The sequence below is a fragment of the Coregonus lavaretus genome (assembly GCF_964263955.1).
Source record: "Coregonus lavaretus genome assembly, contig: HAP1_SCAFFOLD_407, whole genome shotgun sequence".
In the NCBI taxonomy this organism is placed as follows: domain Eukaryota; kingdom Metazoa; phylum Chordata; class Actinopteri; order Salmoniformes; family Salmonidae; genus Coregonus; species Coregonus lavaretus.
Window position 1 is genome coordinate 74,575 of NW_028159120.1, and position 22,507 is coordinate 97,081.

Consider the following 22,507-nt stretch of genomic DNA (forward strand, 5'->3'; position numbering starts at 1 on the left):
TCCTAACCGACTTGCCCAAACTATAGTTTTTGGAGTGGTTGAAAAACAAGTTTTTAATGACTCCAACCTAAGTGTATGTAAACTTCCGACTTCAACTGTACCTGGGCATCTCAACCAGCTGCTACAGCATGGTACCAAAACAGATCAATTCTTTATTTAGGGCCAAATCTGAGCTAATTCAAAGATTGTGATTAATCATGATTAACTAATGCCTTTAAACTCTTTAAATATTGTAATTGATTGACAGCCCTATTAACTACTCAATATTATTTGAAGATCGGTCAGAATTTAGCCACGATACATCACGGTATTGATGCTCTGTAGCATTACCAATGTGTGTCAGTTGTCACCAGATGGTTCTGTTGGGTTCTGTTTGTGTGTCAGTTGTCACCACAGGGTTCTGTTGGTGTCACCACTGGGTTCTGTTTGTGGTCTGGTGTTCAGTATGACAGCTTTTCATCTAAGGCCCTGTCTAGACTTGACAGTTCATACAGCTTTAGTATTCTGATCATGCAAATTCTGAACACATCATGCATCTACACCTACATTTAAATGTGTTTACCGTGCTGAATCCCCTTTTCCAGCGATATATTAAAATGCCAGTATGCATTAATGGTGGAATAGGCTAAATATGATTACGCAACAACAACCTGATGACAGCAGCTTACTACTGTAGCTAACTAACCAGCTAACCTCTGTAGCTAACCAGAAAGCTACACTATATATACAGCAGTATGTGGACACCCCTTCATATTAGTGGATTCTAATAGAGATGCACTATATATACAGCAGTATGTGGACACCCCTTCATATTAGTGGATTCTAATAGAGATACACTATATATACAGAAGTATGTGGACACCCCTTCATATTAGTGGATTCAACACTCACTACCGAGTTCCAAACTGCCTCTGGAAGCAATGTCAGCACAAGAACTGTTCGTCGGGAGCTTCATGAAATGGGTTTCCATGGCCAAGCAGCCGCACACAAGCCTAAGATCACCATGAGCAATGCCAAGCGTCGGCTGGAGTGGTGTAAAGCTCACCGCCATTGCACTCTGGAGCAGTGGAAACATGTTCTCTGGAGTGATGAATCACGCTTCACCATCTGGCAGTCCAACGGACAAATCTGGGTTTGGCGGATGCCAGGAGAATCTTAACGCTACAGCATACAATGAAATTCTAGACGATTCTGTGCTTCCAACTTTGTGGCAACAGTTTCCTGTTTCAGCATGACTATGCCCCCGTGCACAAAGCGAGGTCCATACAGAAATGGTTTGTCGAGATCGGTGGGGAAGAACTTGACTGGCCTGCACAGAGCCCTGACCTCAACCCCATCGAACACCTTTGGGATGAATTGGAACGCCGACTGCGAGCCAGGCCTAATCGCCCAACATCAGCGCCCGACCTCACTAATGCTCTTGTGACTGAATGGAAGCAAGTCCCCGCAGCAATGTTCCAACATCTAGTGGAAAGCCTTCCCAGAAGAGTGGAGGCTGTTATAGCAGCAAAGGGGGACCAACACCATATTAATGCCCATGATTTTGGAATGAGATGTTCGACTAGCAGATGTCCACATACTTTTGGTCATGTAGTGTAGCTAGCAACGCTAAAGGGATTACAAACGGGTTAGCATAACTCTAGCCAAACAAAAAATAGTTTTCTAAATAAGCTAGCTAGCTAGCTAGCATTTATGAAGCCAGCAAACACGTTCCTCACACGCTAGGAACGCATTTCCTACAACGTTATAATGAAAAGGTGCCTCTCGCTCCCAAAACACACGTTTTCTGAAGACTTGTGGGAGGAGTGCTGATGGCGTCGCCCACTGTATGTGCTTTCGGTAGCCTGATTGCATCCAGACTGAGGAGAAATCCGCACACAATGCATCCCTGACCACCACCTGATGTGGCCAGCACAGGAGGCTGCTGAGGGGAGGACGGCTCATAATAATGGCTGGAACGGACTGAATGGAATGGTATCAAACACATGGAAACCATTCTTTCTGTTACTATGAGCCCATCCCCCCCCGGCCATCTGTGGTGGTCAGACAGATCTGAACACAATCTGACCATAATGACCCCTCTGTGCGTCTAGACCCGTCTTTTCAAAGCGATCCTCGTATTCTGATAGCAGAAGTCACATGTAAGTTTACAGTGTAGACAGCCTCAACGTCTTCCACAAACAATGTATACTGTTGATTAAAAAAAACTGTTAACAAATCACTTTATTGATTGAAAACTCATTTCCAAAATGGTATATTTTAGTTTTGGTAAGCAGCTCAGCAGATACAATACATGATTGATTATTTGATATTTATTGCTTATTTTACCTGGTGAGTTGACTGAGAATACATTCTCATTTACAACAACGACCTGGGAAAATGAATTGATTGATTGATTGATTAACTGCCTCAGCAAGCAGCAGCAGTATAGACAGGGAGGCAGAAACAGATAAAGAGATGGTTGGTTGTTCTGCAGATGCTTCTAGAACAGAATGATGTGGCTATGATATGTATTTTATGTGGTGTGGAAGAGCAGGAAGCTGGTTTCAGCAGGTGTGATCTGGTTTAATCTCTCGTGGACAGATTCTGCGTGTAAATGGCGACAATCTGTCCAGGCTCACGTAGAATTATGTGATTAGGAGCAGCAGTAGTTTCTGGTTTGGGGTTTTCATCATTCATTATTTGAAATAATCAGGATTGTTCGAAAGCGGTGTTTAAACTGGGGCTGAGATTTCAAACCTGTGTGCGGATGATAAATGGTTTCCGCTAGATACCACACCTACAAAGTTAAAATTGAAGTAAAACAGGAAGTGACAAACTTTGGCGAAAATGTTACTTCTGGGTAACCGAGATTAGATCTGGTTAAATCTGTTTTGAGCAGATTCAATGTGGTTCTGTGTGGTTTCATGTGGTTCAATGAGTTGGGAAGAGCAGAAGGCCGGTGAAGGTGTTGTCAGCTCGATCGTCTTTAGTGATGACAGCATTGTTTTCAGTGGGCTGTAGAGACACCTCCTCCCCCTCCTTCAGCTCCAGCACCACTGACCCAGACGTCACCAGGAAACCACTCGACGAATCACAGAACTCCACCTTCACAACAACAAGAACAACAATCTTTATCACAAGAATGGCCTTTTTCCCTTTATTCAGATCACAACCTCTCACTTTCAGTTATTTGAAAAGGAAATAATCTCCCAAATATCACTTTTTCTAAAACAAGCCATAGAAAGTTGGTTGCAATTTCAATTTAATCCTCCAGAAATGACAGAACAAATAATGCAAAAAATATTGGGGTTAAACTCAAATATACTCATTGATAAATGAATCAAAAATTGATTTGTGGTCCTCTGTAGCTCAGCTGGTAGAGCATGGCGCTTGTAACGCTAGGGTAGTGGGTTCGATCCCCGGGACCACCTATACACAAAAATGTATGCACACATGAATGTAAGTCGCTTTGGATAAAAGCGTCTGCTAAATGGCATATTATTATTATTTAAAAAACATACAAAATAACAAAAAATGTTTAAAAAATGTATAATCTTGGTAAACGATATCATCGGTAGGATGAGACCAAAATGGAGCTCTTTGGCATCAACTCAACTCGCCGTGTTTGGAGGAGGAGGAATGCTGCCTATGACCCCAAGAACACCACCCCCACTGTCAAACATGGAGGTGGAAACATTATGCTTTGGGGGTGTTTTTCTGCTAAGGGGACAGGACAACTTCACCGCATCAAAGGGACGATGGACGGGGCCATGTACCGTCAGATCTTGGGTGAGAACCTACTTCCCTCAGCCAGGGCATTGAAAATGGGTCGTGGATGGTTATTCCAGCATGACAATGACCCAAAACACACGGCCAAGGCAACAAAGGAGTGGCTCAAGAAGAAGCACATTAAGGTCCTGGAGTGGCCTAGCCAGTCTCCAGACCTTAATCCCATAGAAAATCTGTGGAGGGAGCTGAAGGTTTGAGTTGCCAAATGTCAGCCTCGAAACCTTAATGACTTGGAGAAGATCTGCAAAGAGGAGTGGGACAAAATCCCTCCTGAGATGTGTGCAAACCTGGTGGCCAACTACAAGAAACGTCTGACCTCTGTGATTGCCAACAAGGGTTTTGCCACCAAGTACTTAGTCATGTTTTGCAGAGGGGTCAAATACTTATTTCCCTCATTAAAATGCAAATCAATTTATAACATTTTTGACATGCGTTTATCTGGATTTTTGTTGTTGTTATTCTGTCTCTCACTATTCAAATAAACCTACCATTAAAATTATAGACTGATCATTTCTTTGTCAGTGGGCAAACGTACAAAATCAGCAGGGGATCAAATACTTTTTTCCCTCACTGTATATAAAAAAAAAAAAAATCTTAATCATAACTTTGTACTATGACCAACCTTGGGACTTTGAATGGGATTTGAACTCAGAACCTCTTGGGCACCAGCAACCTGAAATGTCCTGCTACAGTACAGCTAAATCACCAGGTCTGTGAACGTGAAACAGATATGGCCACAGACCTATTGGCAAGAATGCATTTCGATAAAAGCTGCCCAGAATCAAGTAAACAATTGTCCAATTATCACCAACAACTTCAAACTAGCAGTGCTCAAAGACACTTGATGCAGAGTATACATGCGTTCTTCTGAGATTTGAACTTGCAACCTCTTGGTTGTGTGCATCAATGTTCCTGCAGTGCCACCAGGTTCAGACTTATTGCTTGGAACGTGTATTAACACACTCTAACAGTAAGGGTATGGTTAGGGTACAGTTCAAAAAGGTCAAAGGGTACAATTCACAGTTACACAAATGAACTCACGTGGTACAGTTCGGTGCCTTGTAGGTATAATGGGACATTTGTCCAATGTTTTGAATATAAGGTACGATCATCACTGATGTACTGGGGGCAATGTACTGGGGGGACTCATTAGCACATTCTGAGGTGTGGTCAGTCAGTGTAAGTGTTGTACCAGTTTAAGTGTTTGATGGTTATGCCAATGGAAAAATAGACAACCTCTTTCGACACGGTCTGTTCTGCGAACTTTGTAAGATAATGAGTCAGTAATGAGCTGCACTGTGAAGAGATTGTTGTGCGTTTTACAGAAACTGAATGGCAACTTGTTGCTGTGAATTTGTAATTTGTTAACTGGAAACTACTTGTCAGTAAGTAACCTACAGGTCACTACCAGTAACCTCTGTTTCCCCGTCACTACCAGTAACCTCTGTTTCCCCGTCACTACCAGTAACCTCTGTTTCCCCGTCACTACCAGTAACCTCTGTTTCCCCGTCACTACCAGTAACCTCTGTTTCCCCGTCACTACCAGTAACCTCTGTTTCCCCGTCACTACCAGTAACCTCTGTTTCCCCGTCACTACCAGTAACCACTGTTTCCCCGTCACTACCAGTAACCTCTGTTTCCCCGTCACTACCAGTAACCTCTGTTTCCCCGTCACTACCAGTAACCTCTGTTTCCCCGTCACTACCAGTAACCTCTGTTTCCCCGTCACTACCAGTAACCACTGTTTCCCCGTCACTACCAGTAACCTCTGTTTCCCCGTCACTACCAGTAACCTACTGTGCCTTCAATGATTCTTCTGTTGACATGCACGTCACTTGCTGATTGGCAGCATACTGTAAAAGCAGCGGCATATCAGAAGATTGCAGGTGTGGCTTATTGGAGGTGTGGCTTATTGGAGGTGTGGCTTATTGGAGGTGTGGCTTTCAGCTAGCTCTTTTTGGTGTCCCATAAGAGGGAATGTCATCCCAGTTAATCTGGTCTGTTCATGAACATCAACTATTCACAGGGTCAGTTTGGCAGCCTTGTTGAAGGCTGACATGTATACATGTGATACCAAAGAACCATAAAGTCTTTCATTTATATCTAGTCACCATGTATTTGTAATACTAACTTTCCTACCAGTCCATCATGTCAGTACTTGTGATGGATTAGTTGCAAAATTTTACAATAACCCATTTGTAACTAGTTGACAGTAAATTATTTAAAATTAAACCAACTTCCTGTGAACCAGCTGCCATTAAGCTAATGGAAGATGCACAGTAACCTCTTAACAGTGCAGCTCTTGATTGTCACATGTTCTGACAAAGATTGCAGAACTGACAAATGTCAAAATGGGTGCTCAACCTTCATCCACATAACAATAAAAACCACTTAAACTGGTACAACATTTCCACTGACGGTTGGCACAAATACTCCACCAGCACATTGCCCCCACCTACATTTCAAAGTGCAGTAATGATTGTACCAGTTGCAAACCGTAGTCTGGCGGTTTTATGGCGGTTTTGGAGCAGTGGCTTCTTCCTTGCTGAGCGGCCTTTCAGGTTATGTCGATATAGGACTTGTTTTACTGTGGATATAGATACTTTTGTACCCTTTTCCTCCAGCATCTTCACAAGGTCCTTTGCTGTTGTTCTGGGATTGATTTGCACTTTTCGCACCAAAGTATGTTCATTTCTAGGAGACAGAACGCGTCTCCTTCCTGAGCGGTATGATGGCTGCGTGGTCCAATGGTGTTTATACTTGCGTACTATTGTTTGTACAGATGAATGTGAAACTCAGGCGTTTGGAAATTGCTCCCAAGGATGAACCAGACTTGTGGAGGTCTACAATTTCTTTTCTGAGGTCTTGGCTGATTTCTTTTGATTTTCCCATGATGTCAAGCAAAGAGGCACTGAGTTTGAAGGGAGGCCTTGAAATAAATCCACAGGTACACCTCAAATTGACTCAAATGATGTCAATTAGCCTATCAGAAGCTTCTAAAGCCATGACATCATTTTCTGGAATTTTCCAAGCTGTTTTCCAAGCTGTTTTCTGGAATTTTCCAAGCTGTTTTCTGGAATTTTCCAAGCGTCAAAGGCACAGTCAACTTAGTGTATGTAAACTTCTGACCCACTGGAATTGTGATACAGTGAATTATAAGTGAAATAATCTGTCTGTAAACAATTGTTGGAAAAATTACTTGTGTCATGCACAAAGTAGATGTCCTAACCGACTTGCCAAAACGATAGTTTGTTAACAAGAAATTTGTGGAGTGGTTGAAAAACGAGTTTTAATGACTCCAACCTAAGTGTATGTAAACTTCAGAGTTCAACATTAGATATATAGCGAAACACTAATACAGTATCCTATTATTAGAAATGTACCGTATAATGACTAAAATTAACCACAAAATGAACAGCAATGGCTAACAGTGTAGTTTTCATGTTATCACATGTTGAACCACATGATTTCACATGTGTAATGTGAAATTTCACATGTGAAATCATGTGAAAATGTGTTTTTGGAACACTTCACGTAACATTTCGCATATGCAGCCGAGCTTGTATCTGGACCGGTAAAAAGAGTGCCATAGTGACGCCATAGTTATGCTGCTATATCGTGGAGAGAGGAAATAGCTGCATGTAACTCGGCAGTTAAGAAGAACATGTTTAGCAGATGTTATTGCGGGTGTAGCGAAATGCTGAGGCATGAAATGCAAAAGTTTGAGCAGTTTTGTATAAAACATGACATTTGTAGGAAATGGCGCTTAGAGGAGCCTGGGGTAAGTTGAGCCAACCTTGTTTCTAGGAAGCAAAACACAAAAATAATAATTTGACCAAATATTTAGGAGACTTCATGGAGTCTGTGAAGGAAGAAACCACATGGAAAAAGTGGTAAGCACGTTAGGTCCAAAAAAAAGATTTTCACCAAAGTCAAATGACTTTATTATGTTGGAGATTTCATGATGCTTGTTCTATACATCAGTTGGGGTCTCTATAAGCGTCAATATGATGTTGTAAACCTAGCATGAAAGTGCATCCTTTTAGCTGTGTGGGCTAATATAGTCTAAATGTTTCCCTTGGGGTAAATTGAGCCAATGGTTGAGCCAATGGTTGAGCCAATGGCAAGTTGAGCAAATTGAAGTGTTTTCTTACCAGGTGTAATGCAAAGCGTTGCTATGAGGTAACACCAGGGACTATGTTAAAAGTGTTTGTTAGGTGTTAAGCCTGTGTTAAAAATGATGAAAAGACAAAAAGTGATTGTGATTGTGTTTGGGAAATAAAGATAGACATGGTTTTAAAAGGTAGTGGTAATATTTCATTCAGTACAGAATTTTGTAGGCGGCTTAACTTACCCTGTTCCTCAGCTCAATTTACCCTGTCCCTCAGCTCAACTTACCCTGTCCCTCAGCTCAATTTACCCTGTCCCACAGCTCAATTTACCCTGTCCCACAGCTCAACTTACCCTGTCCCTCAGCTCAATTTACCCTGTCCCTCAGCTCAACTTACCCTGTCCCTCAGCTCAACTTACCCTGTCCCTCAGCTCAACTTACCCTGTCCCTCAGCTCAACTTACCCTGTCCCACAGCTCAACTTACCCTGTCCCTCAGCTCAACTTACCCTGTCCCACAGCTCAACTTACCCTGTCCCACAGCTCAATTTACCCTGTCCCACAGCTCAACTTACCCTGTCCCTCAGCTCAACTTACCCTGTCCCACAGCTCAACTTACCCTGTCCCACAGCTCAACTTACCCTGTCCCTCAGCTCAACTTACCCTGTCCCACAGCTCAACTTACCCTGTCCCTCAGCTCAACTTACCCTGTCCCACAGCTCAACTTACCCTGTCCCACAGCTCAACTTACCCTGTCCCACAGCTCAACTTACCCTGTCCCACAGCTCAACTTACCCTGTCCCTCAGCTCAACTTACCCTGTCCCTCAGCTCAACTTACCCTGTCCCACAGCTCAACTTACCCTGTCCCTCAGCTCAACTTACCCTGTCCCACAGCTCAACTTACCCTGTCCCTCAGCTCAACTTACCCTGTCCCTCAGCTCAACTTACCCTGTCCCTCAGCTCAACTTACCCTGTCCCTCAGCTCAACTTACCCTGTCCCACAGCTCAACTTACCCTGTCCCACAGCTCAACTTACCCTGTCCCACAGCTCAACTTACCCTGTCCCTCAACTCAACTTACCCTGTCCCTCAGCTCAACTTACCCTGTCCCTCAGCTCAACTTACCCTGTCCCACAGCTCAACTTACCCTGTCCCACAGCTCAATTTACCCTGTCCCACAGCTCAACTTACCCTGTCCCTCAGCTCAACTTACCCTGTCCCACAGCTCAACTTACCCTGTCCCACAGCTCAACTTACCCTGTCCCTCAGCTCAACTTACCCTGTCCCACAGCTCAACTTACCCTGTCCCTCAGCTCAACTTACCCTGTCCCACAGCTCAACTTACCCTGTCCCACAGCTCAACTTACCCTGTCCCACAGCTCAACTTACCCTGTCCCACAGCTCAACTTACCCTGTCCCTCAGCTCAACTTACCCTGTCCCTCAGCTCAACTTACCCTGTCCCACAGCTCAACTTACCCTGTCCCTCAGCTCAACTTACCCTGTCCCACAGCTCAACTTACCCTGTCCCTCAGCTCAACTTACCCTGTCCCTCAGCTCAACTTACCCTGTCCCTCAGCTCAACTTACCCTGTCCCTCAGCTCAACTTACCCTGTCCCACAGCTCAACTTACCCTGTCCCACAGCTCAACTTACCCTGTCCCACAGCTCAACTTACCCTGTCCCTCAACTCAACTTACCCTGTCCCTCAGCTCAACTTACCCTGTCCCACAGCTCAACTTACCCTGTCCCACAGCTCAACTTACCCTGTCCCTCAGCTCAACTTACCCTGTCCCTCAGCTCAACTTACCCTGTCCCTCAGCTCAATTTACCCTGTCCCACAGCTTAACTTACCCTGTCCCACAGCTCAACTTACCCTGTCCCACAGCTCAACTTACCCTGTCCCACAGCTCAACTTACCCTGTCCCTCAGCTCAACTTACCCTGTCCCACAGCTCAACTTACCCTGTCCCACAGCTCAACTTACCCTGTCCCACAGCTCAACTTACCCTGTCCCACAGCTCAACTTACCCTGTCCCTCAGCTCAATTTACCCTGTCCCACAGCTTAACTTACCCTGTCCCACAGCTCAACTTACCCTGTCCCACAGCTCAACTTACCCTGTCCCACAGCTCAACTTACCCTGTCCCACAGCTCAACTTACCCTGTCCCACAGCTCAACTTACCCTGTCCCACAGCTCAATTTACCCTGTCCCACAGCTCAACTTACCCTGTCCCACAGCTCAACTTACCCTGTCCCACAGCTCAACTTACCCTGTCCCTCAACTCAACTTACCCTGTCCCTCAGCTCAACTTACCCTGTCCCACAGCTCAACTTACCCTGTCCCACAGCTCAACTTACCCTGTCCCTCAGCTCAACTTACCCTGTCCCTCAGCTCAACTTACCCTGTCCCTCAGCTCAATTTACCCTGTCCCACAGCTCAACTTACCCTGTCCCACAGCTCAATTTACCCTGTCCCACAGCTCAACTTACCCTGTCCCACAGCTCAACTTACCCTGTCCCACAGCTCAATTTACCCTGTCCCACAGCTCAACTTACCCTGTCCCACAGCTCAACTTACCCTGTCCCTCAGCTCAACTTACCCTGTCCCACAGCTCAATTTACCCTGTCCCACAGCTCAACTTACCCTGTCCCACAGCTCAACTTACCCTGTCCCACAGCTCAACTTACCCTGTCCCTCAGCTCAACTTACCCTGTCCCACAGCTCAATTTACCCTGTCCCACAGCTCAACTTACCCTGTCCCTCAGCTCAACTTACCCTGTCCCACAGCTCAACTTACCCTGTCCCACAGCTCAATTTACCCTGTCCCTCAGCTCAACTTACCCTGTCCCACAGCTCAACTTACCCTGTCCCACAGCTCAACTTACCCTGTCCCACAGCTCAACTTACCCTGTCCCTCAACTCAACTTACCCTGTCCCTCAACTCAACTTACCCTGTCCCACAGCTCAACTTACCCTGTCCCTCAGCTCAACTTACCCTGTCCCACAGCTCAATTTACCCTGTCCCTCAACTCAACTTACCCTGTCCCACAGCTCAACTTACCCTGTCCCACAGCTCAACTTACCCTGTCCCACAGCTCAACTTACCCTGTCCCTCAGCTCAACTTACCCTGTCCCTCAGCTCAACTTACCCTGTCCCACAGCTCAACTTACCCTGTCCCACAGCTCAACTTACCCTGTCCCACAGCTCAACTTACCCTGTCCCTCAGCTCAACTTACCCTGTCCCACAGCTCAACTTACCCTGTCCCACAGCTCAACTTACCCTGTCCCACAGCTCAACTTACCCTGTCCCACAGCTCAACTTACCCTGTCCCACAGCTCAACTTACCCTGTCCCTCAGCTCAACTTACCCTGTCCCTCAGCTCAACTTACCCTGTCCCACAGCTCAACTTACCCTGTCCCACAGCTCAACTTACCCTGTCCCACAGCTCAACTTACCCTGTCCCTCAGCTCAACTTACCCTGTCCCACAGCTCAACTTACCCTGTCCCACAGCTCAACTTACCCTGTCCCACAGCTCAACTTACCCTGTCCCACAGCTCAACTTACCCTGTCCCACAGCTCAACTTACCCTGTCCCTCAGCTCAACTTACCCTGTCCCTCAACTCAACTTACCCTGTCCCTCAGCTCAACTTACCCTGTCCCACAGCTCAACTTACCCTGTCCCTCAACTCAACTTACCCTGTCCCTCAGCTCAACTTACCCTGTCCCACAGCTCAACTTACCCTGTCCCACAGCTCAACTTACCCTGTCCCACAGCTCAACTTACCCTGTCCCACAGCTCAACTTACCCTGTCCCTCAGCTCAACTTACCCTGTCCCTCAACTCAACTTACCCTGTCCCTCAGCTCAACTTACCCTGTCCCTCAGCTCATACCTGGGGTAAGTTGTGCCAAGAGACCACTTTTTTGGGGGGAACTAACTATGTTTTCAAAACTGTAATGTTTACATGAATTATGATTATTTCCAGGGATACACATCAGAGTGGACAGCAGCTACATAGACATCAGAGTGGACAGCAGCTACATAGACATCAGAGTGGACAGCAGCTACATAGACATCAGAGTGGACAGCAGCTACATAGACATCATCAGAGAGGACAGCAGCTACATAGACATCAGAGTGGACAGCAGCTACATAGACATCAGAGTGGACAGCAGCTACATAGACATCAGAGTGGACAGCAGCTACATAGACATCATCAGAGTGGACAGCAGCTACATAGACATCATCAGAGTGGACAGCAGCTACATAGACATCATCAGAGTGGACAGCAGCTACATAGACATCAGAGTGGACAGCAGCTACATAGACATCAGAGTGGACAGCAGCTACATAGACATCAGAGTGGACAGCAGCTACATAGACATCAGAGTGGACAGCAGCTACATAGACATCAGAGTGGACAGCAGCTACATAGACATCATCAGAGTGGACAGCAGCTACATAGACATCAGAGTGGACAGCATCTACATAGACATCAGAGTGGACAGCAGCTACATAGACATCATCAGAGTGGACAGCAGCTACATAGACATCAGAGTGGACAGCAGCTACATAGACATCAGAGTGGACAGCAGCTACATAGACATCAGAGTAGACAGCAGCTACATAGACATCATCAGAGTGGACAGCAGCTACATAGACATCAGAGTGGACAGCAGCTACATAGACATCATCAGAGTGGACAGCAGCTACATAGACATCAGAGTGGACAGCAGCTACATAGACATCATCAGAGAGGACAGCAGCTACATAGACATCAGAGTGGACAGCAGCTACATAGACATCATCAGAGTGGACAGCAGCTACATAGACATCAGAGTGGACAGCAGCTACATAGACATCAGAGTGGACAGCAGCTACATAGACATCAGAGTGGACAGCAGCTACATAGACATCAGAGTGGACAGCAGCTACATAGACATCAGAGTGGACAGCAGCTACATAGACATCAGAGTGGACAGCAGCTACATAGACATCAGAGTGGACAGCAGCTACATAGACATCAGAGTGGACAGCAGCTACATAGACATCAGAGTGGACAACACTAGAGTGGACATCTGTCACGATCGTCGAAAGGAGTGGACCAAGGCGCAGAGTGATATGCGTACATCTCTTTTAATGTGTACTTTGCACAATACAACAAAACGAACAAAACGATACGTGAAGTCCTCGGTCAATAACACAAACCAACACGGAACAAGATCCCACAAAAGACAAGTGCACAATAGGCTGCCTAAGTATGGTTCCCAATCAGAGACAACAAGCAACAGCTGATTCACGTTGCCTCTGATTGAGAACCACCCCGGCCAACATAGAAAACACATGAACTAGAGACTGAACATAGAACACAAAACATAGACACTACACATAGAAACTAACACCCTGGCTCAACGTATAAGAGTCCCCAGAGCCAGGGCGTGACAACATCAGCTATATAGGCAGCAATGTAATAAAGTAATGACTTTTCAAATAAATTAGGTCACACGTTATGTTGGCTGACAATTTGTTAGCTACGCTATCCTTACGAACCGCATAGCATTACAGCAGTATGTACCGGTATGTTAGCTAGTTACCGTCCTAACGTTAGTTGGCTACTAATACATCGAATTTACCAGGCAGTATATTAACTATATGCTATCTATCTAACTACCCAACGTTTATTGATTTGATTATTCACGTCATTCTTAGCTAAGTGGTATAATCGTTGTGAGTTCTCAATGGACATTGTTCATTCTGTCTATCTACTCCGACTTCTGAGTGTTCCAGAGCGCAGTATAACTGATGGATTTACTAACGCTCAACACCCGTTGAATATGTGGCCGGTGTCAGTAAACGTCAGCAAAAACAAGCGTAATTCAATTGTTTCCAGCAGCACAGTTACAGTCACCAACGCTCTGGATAACATGAAAACAGCCTAACCAGCTCTGCTAGGGCGAGTAAAATGGTCAGAGTGAGGTGTTCTCTCATTTGTGTCTGGAAGTAGCTAGCTAGCAAGCTAGCCAAATTTAGCCAATTAGCTTGGGTGCTTGACGGCCGTTGTGAGGTCAGAAGGCCGGATCAAACCAGCCTTCTGACCTCACAGTGGACGCTCTGAGAGTGAAACGCTCTGAATTTACGAACAGATAATCTGACAACGCTCTGAATTTACGAACAGATAATCTGACAACGCTCTGAATTTACGAACAGATAATCTGACAACGCTCTGAATTTACGAACAGATAATCTGACAACGCTCTGAATTTACAAACAGATAATCTGACAACGCTCTGAATTTACGAACAGACAATCTGACAACGCTCTGAATTTACGAACAGACAATCTGACAACGCTCTGAATTTACGAACAGACAATCTGACAACGCTCTGAATTTACAAACAGATAATCTGACAACGCTCTGAATTTACGAACAGACAATCTGACAACGCTCTGAATTTACGAACAGACAATCTGACAACGCTCTGAATTTACGAACAGACAATCTGACAACGCTCTGAATTTACGAACAGACAATCTGACAACGCTCTGAATTTACGAACAGACAATCTGACAACGCTCTGAATTTGCGCACTCTGGCACTCCAGATTGACTTTACGAACACACCCGAAAATCGTAAAACGTCTAGCTAGTCATTTGTTACGCTAACAATATAGAAAGAGGTTGCATAGCAACAGCATCAACTTCCGGTAGACAGGCGAAGCGCTAGTACGCTCAACTGAAAGGATACCGTTCGTTTACAGTATACTAAAATGAACTAATAGTATATAGTATGTAGTATAGACTCATTAAGTATGTAGTCTACAGTATGTTAGTATGGTATTTGAACACAGTTTATGTCTCCTGTTAGATGAAATAATCAAACGAACCTTAGTCTCTGTCCCCTTCTTCAGGCTGAGACAGACCAGGCTCTTAGCCGACACATGGTAGGTAAAGAAGTACATGCCAGGAATGGAACACTTGAACACCCCTTCACTCAGCGAAACGCCTTGCAGGCTAGGGTTAAGGCCCGACACGATTGGTCCGTCGAAACGCATGGGCGTGTTCTTGGGAGGCGGCTGAATGGTGTTCCTCTGATGGAGAGAGGGAGGGACAGCGAGAGAGAGGAGAAACATTCATAGAGCACCACAGTATGAGTCATAATACCCATAAAACCTAGCGGTCAAACAGGGAGATGGTTCCAATCGTTTTTTCCCATAGGGGATTTTTGATAACCATGTAAATCTCTCTCGGACAAGGTGACTTGTATCAATATATTCGCCTGTATTTACCCCCCAGAAATGAAATGCTAATTAGCTGCTAATAAAGAACTACATGCCATGATGATCTGGACGAGAAGACGAGACTGCCGAATCGAGGCAAGAATCTCTGGATTAACTATCTAATGTTAACTAAATGTAGTAATGAATAAATAGGCTATATTTCTTTAAATGGACAATTCTGTGACCTATCTTGGGCAAATTTTTTATTGACACAATCCCTGTTAGCAAAGGTGTTAGCTAGAGATGACGTGCAGGAGCTTGCAGGGATTTGTAGTTTTGCATGATGTCTACTTTGATGCTAATTAGCATTTTTGAATCTGAGAGTAAATAGAGTCGAATATATTGATAAAAGTCACCTTGTCCTAAAGAGATTTACACGGTTATCAAAACGTCACGCCAGGGCAAACCTACATGAAACACAGCCCTTATTTGAAGTGTTTCTAAAATCCCTTATGGGAAAAATGAATGGTGGAAAAACGATTGTAACCATTTCCCTGTTTGACCGCTGGATGAAGAGGTGTTGTTGTTTACCTTGTATTATAGGAGGAAGAGGTGTTGTTGTTTACCTTGTATTATAGGATGAAGAGGTGTTGTTGTTTACCTTGTATTATAGGAGGAAGAGGTGTTGTTGTTTACCTTGTATTATAGGATGAAGAGGTGTTGTTGTTTACCTTGTATTATAGGAGGAAGAGGTGTTGTTGTTTACCTTGTATTATAGGAGGAAGAGGTGTTGTTGTTTACCTTGTATTATAGGAGGAAGAGGTGTTGTTGTTTACCTTGTATTATAGGAGGAAGAGGTGTTGTTGTTTACCTTGTATTATAGGAGGAAGAGGTGTTGTTGTTTACCTTGTATTATAGGATGAAGAGGTGTTGTTGTTTACCTTGTATTATAGGAGGAAGAGGTGTTGTTGTTTACCTTGTATTATAGGAGGAAGAGGTGTTGTTTACCTAGTATTATAGGAGGAAGAGGTGTTGTTGTTTACCTAGTATTATAGGAGGAAGAGGTGTTGTTGTTTACCTAGTATTATAGGAGGAAGAGGTGTTGTTGTTTACGTTGTATTATAGGAGGAAGAGGTGTTGTTGTTTACCTAGTATTATAGGAGGAAGAGGTGTTGTTGTTTACCTAGTATTATAGGAGGAAGTGGTGTTGTTTACCTATTATTATAGGAGGAAGAGGTGTTGTTGTTTACCTTGTATTATATGATGAAGAGGTGTTGTTGTTTACCTAGTATTATAGGAGGAAGAGGTGTTGTTGTTTACCTAGTATTATAGGAGGAAGAGGTGTTGTTGTTTACCTAGTATTATAGGATGAAGAGGTGTTGTTGTTTACCTTGTATTATAGGATGAAGAGGTGTTGTTGTTTACCTTGTATTATAGGATGAAGAGGTGTTGTTGTTTACCTAGTATTATAGGAGGAAGAGGTGTTGTTGTTTACCTTGTATTATAGGAGGAAGAGGTGTTGTTTACCTAGTATTATAGGAGGAAGAGGTGTTGTTTACCTTGTATTATAGGATGAAGAGGTGTTGTTGTTTACCTTGTATTATAGGATGAAGAGGTGTTGTTGTTTACCTTGTATTATAGGAGGAAGAGGTGTTGTTGTTTACCTAGTATTATAGGATGAAGAGGTGTTGTTGTTTACCTTGTATTATAGGAGGAAGAGGTGTTGTTGTTTACCTAGTATTATAGGAGGAAGAGGTGTTGTTTACCTAGTATTATAGGAGGAAGAGGTGTTGTTGTTTACCTAGTATTATAGGAGGAAGAGGTGTTGTTGTTTACCTAGTATTATAGGATGAAGAGGTGTTGTTGTTTACCTTGTATTATAGGATGAAGAGGTGTTGTTGTTTACCTAGTATTATAGGAGGAAGAGGTGTTGTTGTTTACCTTGTATTATAGGAGGAAGAGGTGTTGTTTACCTAGTATTATAGGAGGAAGAGGTGTTGTTGTTTACCTTGTATTATAGGATGAAGAGGTGTTGTTGTTTACCTTGTATTATAGGAGGAAGAGGTGTTGTTGTTTACCTTGTATTATGGGATGAAGAGGTGTTGTTGTTTACCTTGTATTATAGGATGAAGAGGTGTTGTTGTTTACCTAGTATTATAGGAGGAAGAGGTGTTGTTGTTTACCTAGTATTATAGGAGGAAGAGGTGTTGTTGTTTACCTTGTATTATAGGAGGAAGAGGTGTTGTTGTTTACCTTGTATTATAGGATAAAGAGGTGTTGTTGTTTACCTTGTATTATGGGATGAAGAGGTGTTGTTGTTTACCTTGTATTATAGGAGGAAGAGGTGTTGTTGTTTACCTTGTATTATAGGAGGAAGAGGTGTTGTTTACCTAGTATTATAGGAGGAAGAGGTGTTGTTGTTTACCTTTTATTATAGGAGGAAGAGGTGTTGTTGTTTACCTTGTATTATGGGATGAAGAGGTGTTGTTGTTTACCTTGTATTATAGGATGAAGAGGTGTTGTTGTTTACCTAGTATTATAGGAGGAAGAGGTGTTGTTGTTTACCTAGTATTATAGGAGGAAGAGGTGGTGTTGTTTACCTTGTATTATAGGAGGAAGAGGTGTTGTTTACCTTGTATTATAGGAGTAAGAGGTGTTGTTGTTTACCTTGTATTATAGGATGAAGAGGTGTTGTTGTTTACCTTGTATTATAGGATGAAGAGGTGTTGTTGTTTACCTTGTATTATAGGATGAAGAGGTGTTGTTGTTTACCTAGTATTATAGGAGGAAGAGGTGTTGTTGTTTACCTTGTATTATAGGAGGAAGAGGTGTTGTTTACCTAGTATTATAGGAGGAAGAGGTGTTGTTGTTTACCTTGTATTATAGGATGAAGAGGTGTTGTTGTTTACCTTGTATTATAGGATGAAGAGGTGTTGTTGTTTACCTAGTATTATAGGAGGAAGAGGTGTTGTTTACCTAGTATTATAGGAGGAAGAGGTGTTGTTGTTTACCTAGTATTATAGGATGAAGAGGTGTTGTTTACCTAGTATTATAGGAGGAAGAGGTGTTGTTGTTTACCTAGTATTATAGGAGGAAGAGGTGTTGTTTACCTAGTATTATAGGAGGAAGAGGTGTTGTTGTTTACCTTGTATTATAGGATGAAGAGGTGTTGTTGTTTACCTTGTATTATAGGATGAAGAGGTGTTGTTGTTTACCTAGTATTATAGGAGGAAGAGGTGTTGTTTACCTTGTAGGAGAAGAAGGAGGTGACAGCGCTGTTGACCCCAGAGGGACTGCCTTTCTCCCCGGGGAGGCCAGCGGGTCCTTTGGGTCCAAGCTGACCGGGGTCCCCCTGAAGACCTGACCGTCCTGGAGGACCTGATTCACCTGGCTCCCCCTTCAGGCCCTTCCCTCCCCAAACAGACTCACCTGCACAGGCAACACAGACTGCTCATTACAGGCCATAACAGGATAGCTTAGTGTCTATGTTACACAGGCCATAACAGCATAGCTTAGTGTCTATGTTACACAGATCACTCAGAGAGAATTATTACAGGCCATAACAGGATAGCTTAGTGACTATGTTACACAGGCCATAACAGCATAGCTTAGTGTGTGTTACCTGGGTCTCCCTTCCCTCCCTTGAGTCCGTCTTTACCGTTGGCTCCGTGAGCCCCTGGTATCCCAGGTAATCCGGGGTAACCAAGGTGTGCGTTACAGCTGGGCTCCATGGCAACAAAGGTTGCAAGGGAGGTCAGGATGCTGCACACCATCACAGCAGCAGTACCCCACCTCAACCACCAGGTGGCCTTACACACACACACACACACACACACACACACACACACACACACACACACACACACACACACACACACACACACACACACACACACACACACACACACTGCATTATGTTGTGTCAGACTCAGCCCCAGTTGGAACCAGAACAGATCAGAACAACACTACTACTGTTAGAATTGCTGGGCTATCAGATTACATACAGTGTGCAGTTGGCCACCCTGTGCTTCATGAATACAAGTCATTACTGTTAGCTTGATAGTTATCCTTCTCATTAACATACCATCTGATATGTGCCGTCGTCTGGCAGCCTCTGGGAGGGTCTGTAGTTTTCAGATGTCTGTGGGCTTCTTAGAGGCTCCAAGAGTGTCAGTCTTTCTCAAGACAACGACAGACAGACAGACAGACTGATGAACGGAGAGAGAGAGAGATGACCGGTGAGACTGATAAACAGATAGACTGATGGAGGGAGAGAGAGAGAGAGACACTGAGAGAAGCTCAGCTGAAAGAGGAAGAGGAGAGTCACATAGAACACTAAATGATCACAACAAAGCTTTCCCATAATTAACACCCCTCCCCCCAGTCGTTCTGTCTCTCTCAGCACTCTCTGACTTCCTGGTTCCTCTTCCCTCTTACTGGACTGAGAACAGGGAAGAGCTCCTGAGGTCAGAGTGTTTATAGGTCCAAAATGGCACCCCATTCCGTATTGAGTGCACTACTTTAGACCAGGGCCCATAGAGCTCTAGGGAATAGGGTGCCATTGGGAACACACACTTTGTGTTCTGACTACTGTGCTGTTATGGAGATGTTGTTTATAGTTTCACTATTACCTGCTTCCTCTTGTAATGCTGCTGCTGTTGTGACAAAGAACCCTCTGACCTGTCGTCTCCGACTGACCCTCTGAAGACAGGAACTCTGACCTGCCGTCTCCGACTGACCCTCTGAAGACAGGAACTCTGACCTGTCGTCTCCGACTGACCCTCTGAAGACAGGAACTCTGACCTGCCGTCTCCGACTGACCCTCTGAAGACAGGAACTCTGACCTGCCGTCTCCGACTGACCCTCTGAAGACAGAAACTCTGACCTGTCGTCTCCGACTGACCCTCTGAAGACAGGAACTCTGACCTGCCGTCTCCGACTGACCCTCTGAAGACAGAAACTCTGACCTGCCGTCTCCGACTGACCCTCTGAAGACAGAAACTCTGACCTGCCGTCTCCGACTGACCCTCTGAAGACAGAAACTCTGACCTGCCGTCTCCGACTGACCCTCTGAAGACAGAAACTCTGACCTGCCGTCTCCGACTGACCCTCTGAAGACAGGAACTCTGACCTGCCGTCTCAGACTGACCCTCTGAAGACAGAAACTCTGACCTGCCGTCTCTGATTGACCCTCTGAAGACAGGAACTCTGACCTGCCGTCTCTGACTGACCCTCTGAAGACAAGAACTCTGACCTGCCGTCTCCGACTGACCCTCTGAAGACAGGAACTCTGACCTGCCGTCTCTGACTGACCCTCTGAAGACAGGAACTCTGACCTGCCGTCTCCGACTGACCCTCTGAAGACAGGAACTCTGACCTGCCGTCTCCGACTGACCCTCTGAAGACAGGAACTCTGACCTGCCGTCTCTGACTGACCCTCTGAAGACAGGAACTCTGACCTGCCGTCTCCGACTGACCCTCTGAAGACAGAAACTCTGACCTGCCGTCTCCGACTGACCCTCTGAAGACAGGAACTCTGACCTGCTGTCTCAGACTGACCCTTTGGATCAGAGTCACCTTCGTCAAGACTCAAAGTTACCCCCCTAGTCCTCCTAACCCTAACCCTAGTCCTCCTCTTCCTCCTCTTCCTCCTGCTCACCCTCCTCTTCCTCCTGGTCCCTCCTCCTCCTCTTCCTCCTCTTCCTCCTGCTCACCCTCCTCTTCCTCCTGGTCCCTCCTCCTCTTCCTCCTCTTCTCCTGATCATCCTCCTCTTCCTCGTCTTCCTCCTGATCATCCTCCTCTTCCTCCTGATCCTCCTCCTCTTCCTCCTCACCCTCCTCCTCCTCCTGGTCCCTCCTCCTCCTCTTCCTCCTCTTCCTCCTGCTCCTCCTCACCCTCTTCCTCCTCCTCAATTCAAACGTTATAGTCCTTCAGGGAAGTCTATTGTTCAGCCAGGAGTCCAAGACATTTCCAGATCCTCTGAACCCAGTGGAGAACCGTGAAAGAGAACACCTTCAATTCTCTACTGCTTGACTTCCTGCACCTTTAATAGAATATTACTTTCAAAAGTTCCAACACCTAAATATAAACAATACCGGCACCCAAAATGAGTTTAACCGGCTTCCTGTTCCAGTCCAAGTGAAAAGCAGAGTTTAGGGGAGAGTGGGGTTAGTTGAGTCTAAGGGTTAGTTGAGTCTAAGGGTTAGTTGAGCCTAAGGGTTAGTTGAGCCTAAGGGTTAGTTGAGTCTAAGGGTTAGTTGAGTCTAAGGGTTAGTTGAGTCTAAGGGTTAGTTGAGTCTAAGGGTTAGTTGAGTCTAAGGGTTAGTTGAGCCTAAGGGTTAGTTGAGTCTAAGGGTTAGTTGAGCCACCCCTATTTTCTAGGACATAAACAAAATTATTAATTTGACCAAATATTAAGGAAGAGGTCATCATTTCATGGAAGGAAGAAGTCTAGGGTTTCTGGGATAATAGTGTTGATATTTAGGAAGAGGTCATCATTTCATGGAGTCTGTGAAGGAAGAAACCACATGGAGTCCAAAAAACAGATTTTCACCAAGTCAAATGAATTTATTGTGTTAGAGGTTTCATGATGATTGTATCTAAACCAAAGTAGATTTAGGGTTTGAGTTTTAGTGAGGTCAGATTTCAGATTTTTATTTATTTAGTTGAAGCACATTTACTGAATTTCTATACAATTAAAAAACTTTCAAATGCTATTTGGAGAATACTTAACCAGCATGGCTACCACAGCATTCTGCAGCGATACGCCATCCCATCTGGTTTGGGCTTAGTGGGACTATCATTTGTTTTTCAACAGGACAATGACCCAACACACCTCCAGGCTGTGTAAGGGCTATTTGACCAATAAGGAGAGTGATGGAGTGCTGCATCAGATGACCTGGCCTCCACAATCCCCCGACCTCGACCCAATTGAGATGGTTTGAGATGAGTTGGACCGCAGAGTGAAGGAAAAGCAGCCAACAAGTGCTCAGCATATGTGGGAACTCCTTCAAGACTGTTGGAAAATCATTCCAGGTGAATCTGGTTGAGAGAATGCCAAGAGTGTGCAAAGCTGTCATCAAGGCAAAGGGTGTATATTTGAAGAATCTAAAATATAAAATATATTTTGATTTGTTTAACACTTTTTGGGTTACTACATGATTCCATATGTGTTATTTCATAGTGTTGATGTCTTCACTATTATTCTACAATGTAGAAAATAGTCAAAATAAAGAAAAACCCTTGAATGAGTAGGTGTCCAAACTTTTGACTGGTAGTGTATATATTTTCTCAAATTACATAGCGTTTGCATTCCTAGGCATTACTAATCAAGCTCCGAACCACAAACAGACATCAATGAAGAACACAGATGATCGTATTATCACATTCACATGAATTATTTGAATA

The 22,507-nt window shown here is 44.5% G+C and overlaps 1 protein-coding gene across 1 annotated transcript; it reads right to left on the reverse strand.

Moving 5' to 3' along the window:
* Positions 1 to 2,205: 2,205 nt before the first annotated feature.
* On the reverse strand, positions 2,206 to 19,411 carry LOC311123264 (uncharacterized protein). The gene is made up of 5 exons (XM_084197520.1): positions 19,184 to 19,411; positions 18,722 to 18,908; positions 18,347 to 18,528; positions 14,767 to 14,970; positions 2,206 to 3,087 (listed from the first exon to the last, which is right to left on the reverse strand). The coding sequence occupies exons 1-5, from the start codon at positions 19,184 to 19,186 to the stop codon at positions 2,914 to 2,916; spliced, it is 750 nt and encodes a 249-aa protein (XP_084053646.1). The 5' UTR covers positions 19,187 to 19,411; the 3' UTR covers positions 2,206 to 2,913.
* Positions 19,412 to 22,507: the final 3,096 nt, after the last annotated feature.

Excerpts from the sequence above, each read along its gene's own strand:
- LOC311123264 (XM_084197520.1), bottom strand. Across the intron at positions 14,971-18,346 it reads CCTCCTTCTTCTCCTACAAG|AGGAACACCATTCAGCCGCC; the intron begins GTAAACAACACC and ends TCTCTCCATCAG. Across the intron at positions 3,088-14,766 it reads AGAAGGGGACAGAGACTAAG|GTGGAGTTCTGTGATTCGTC; the intron begins GTTCGTTTGATT and ends GTTGTTGTGAAG.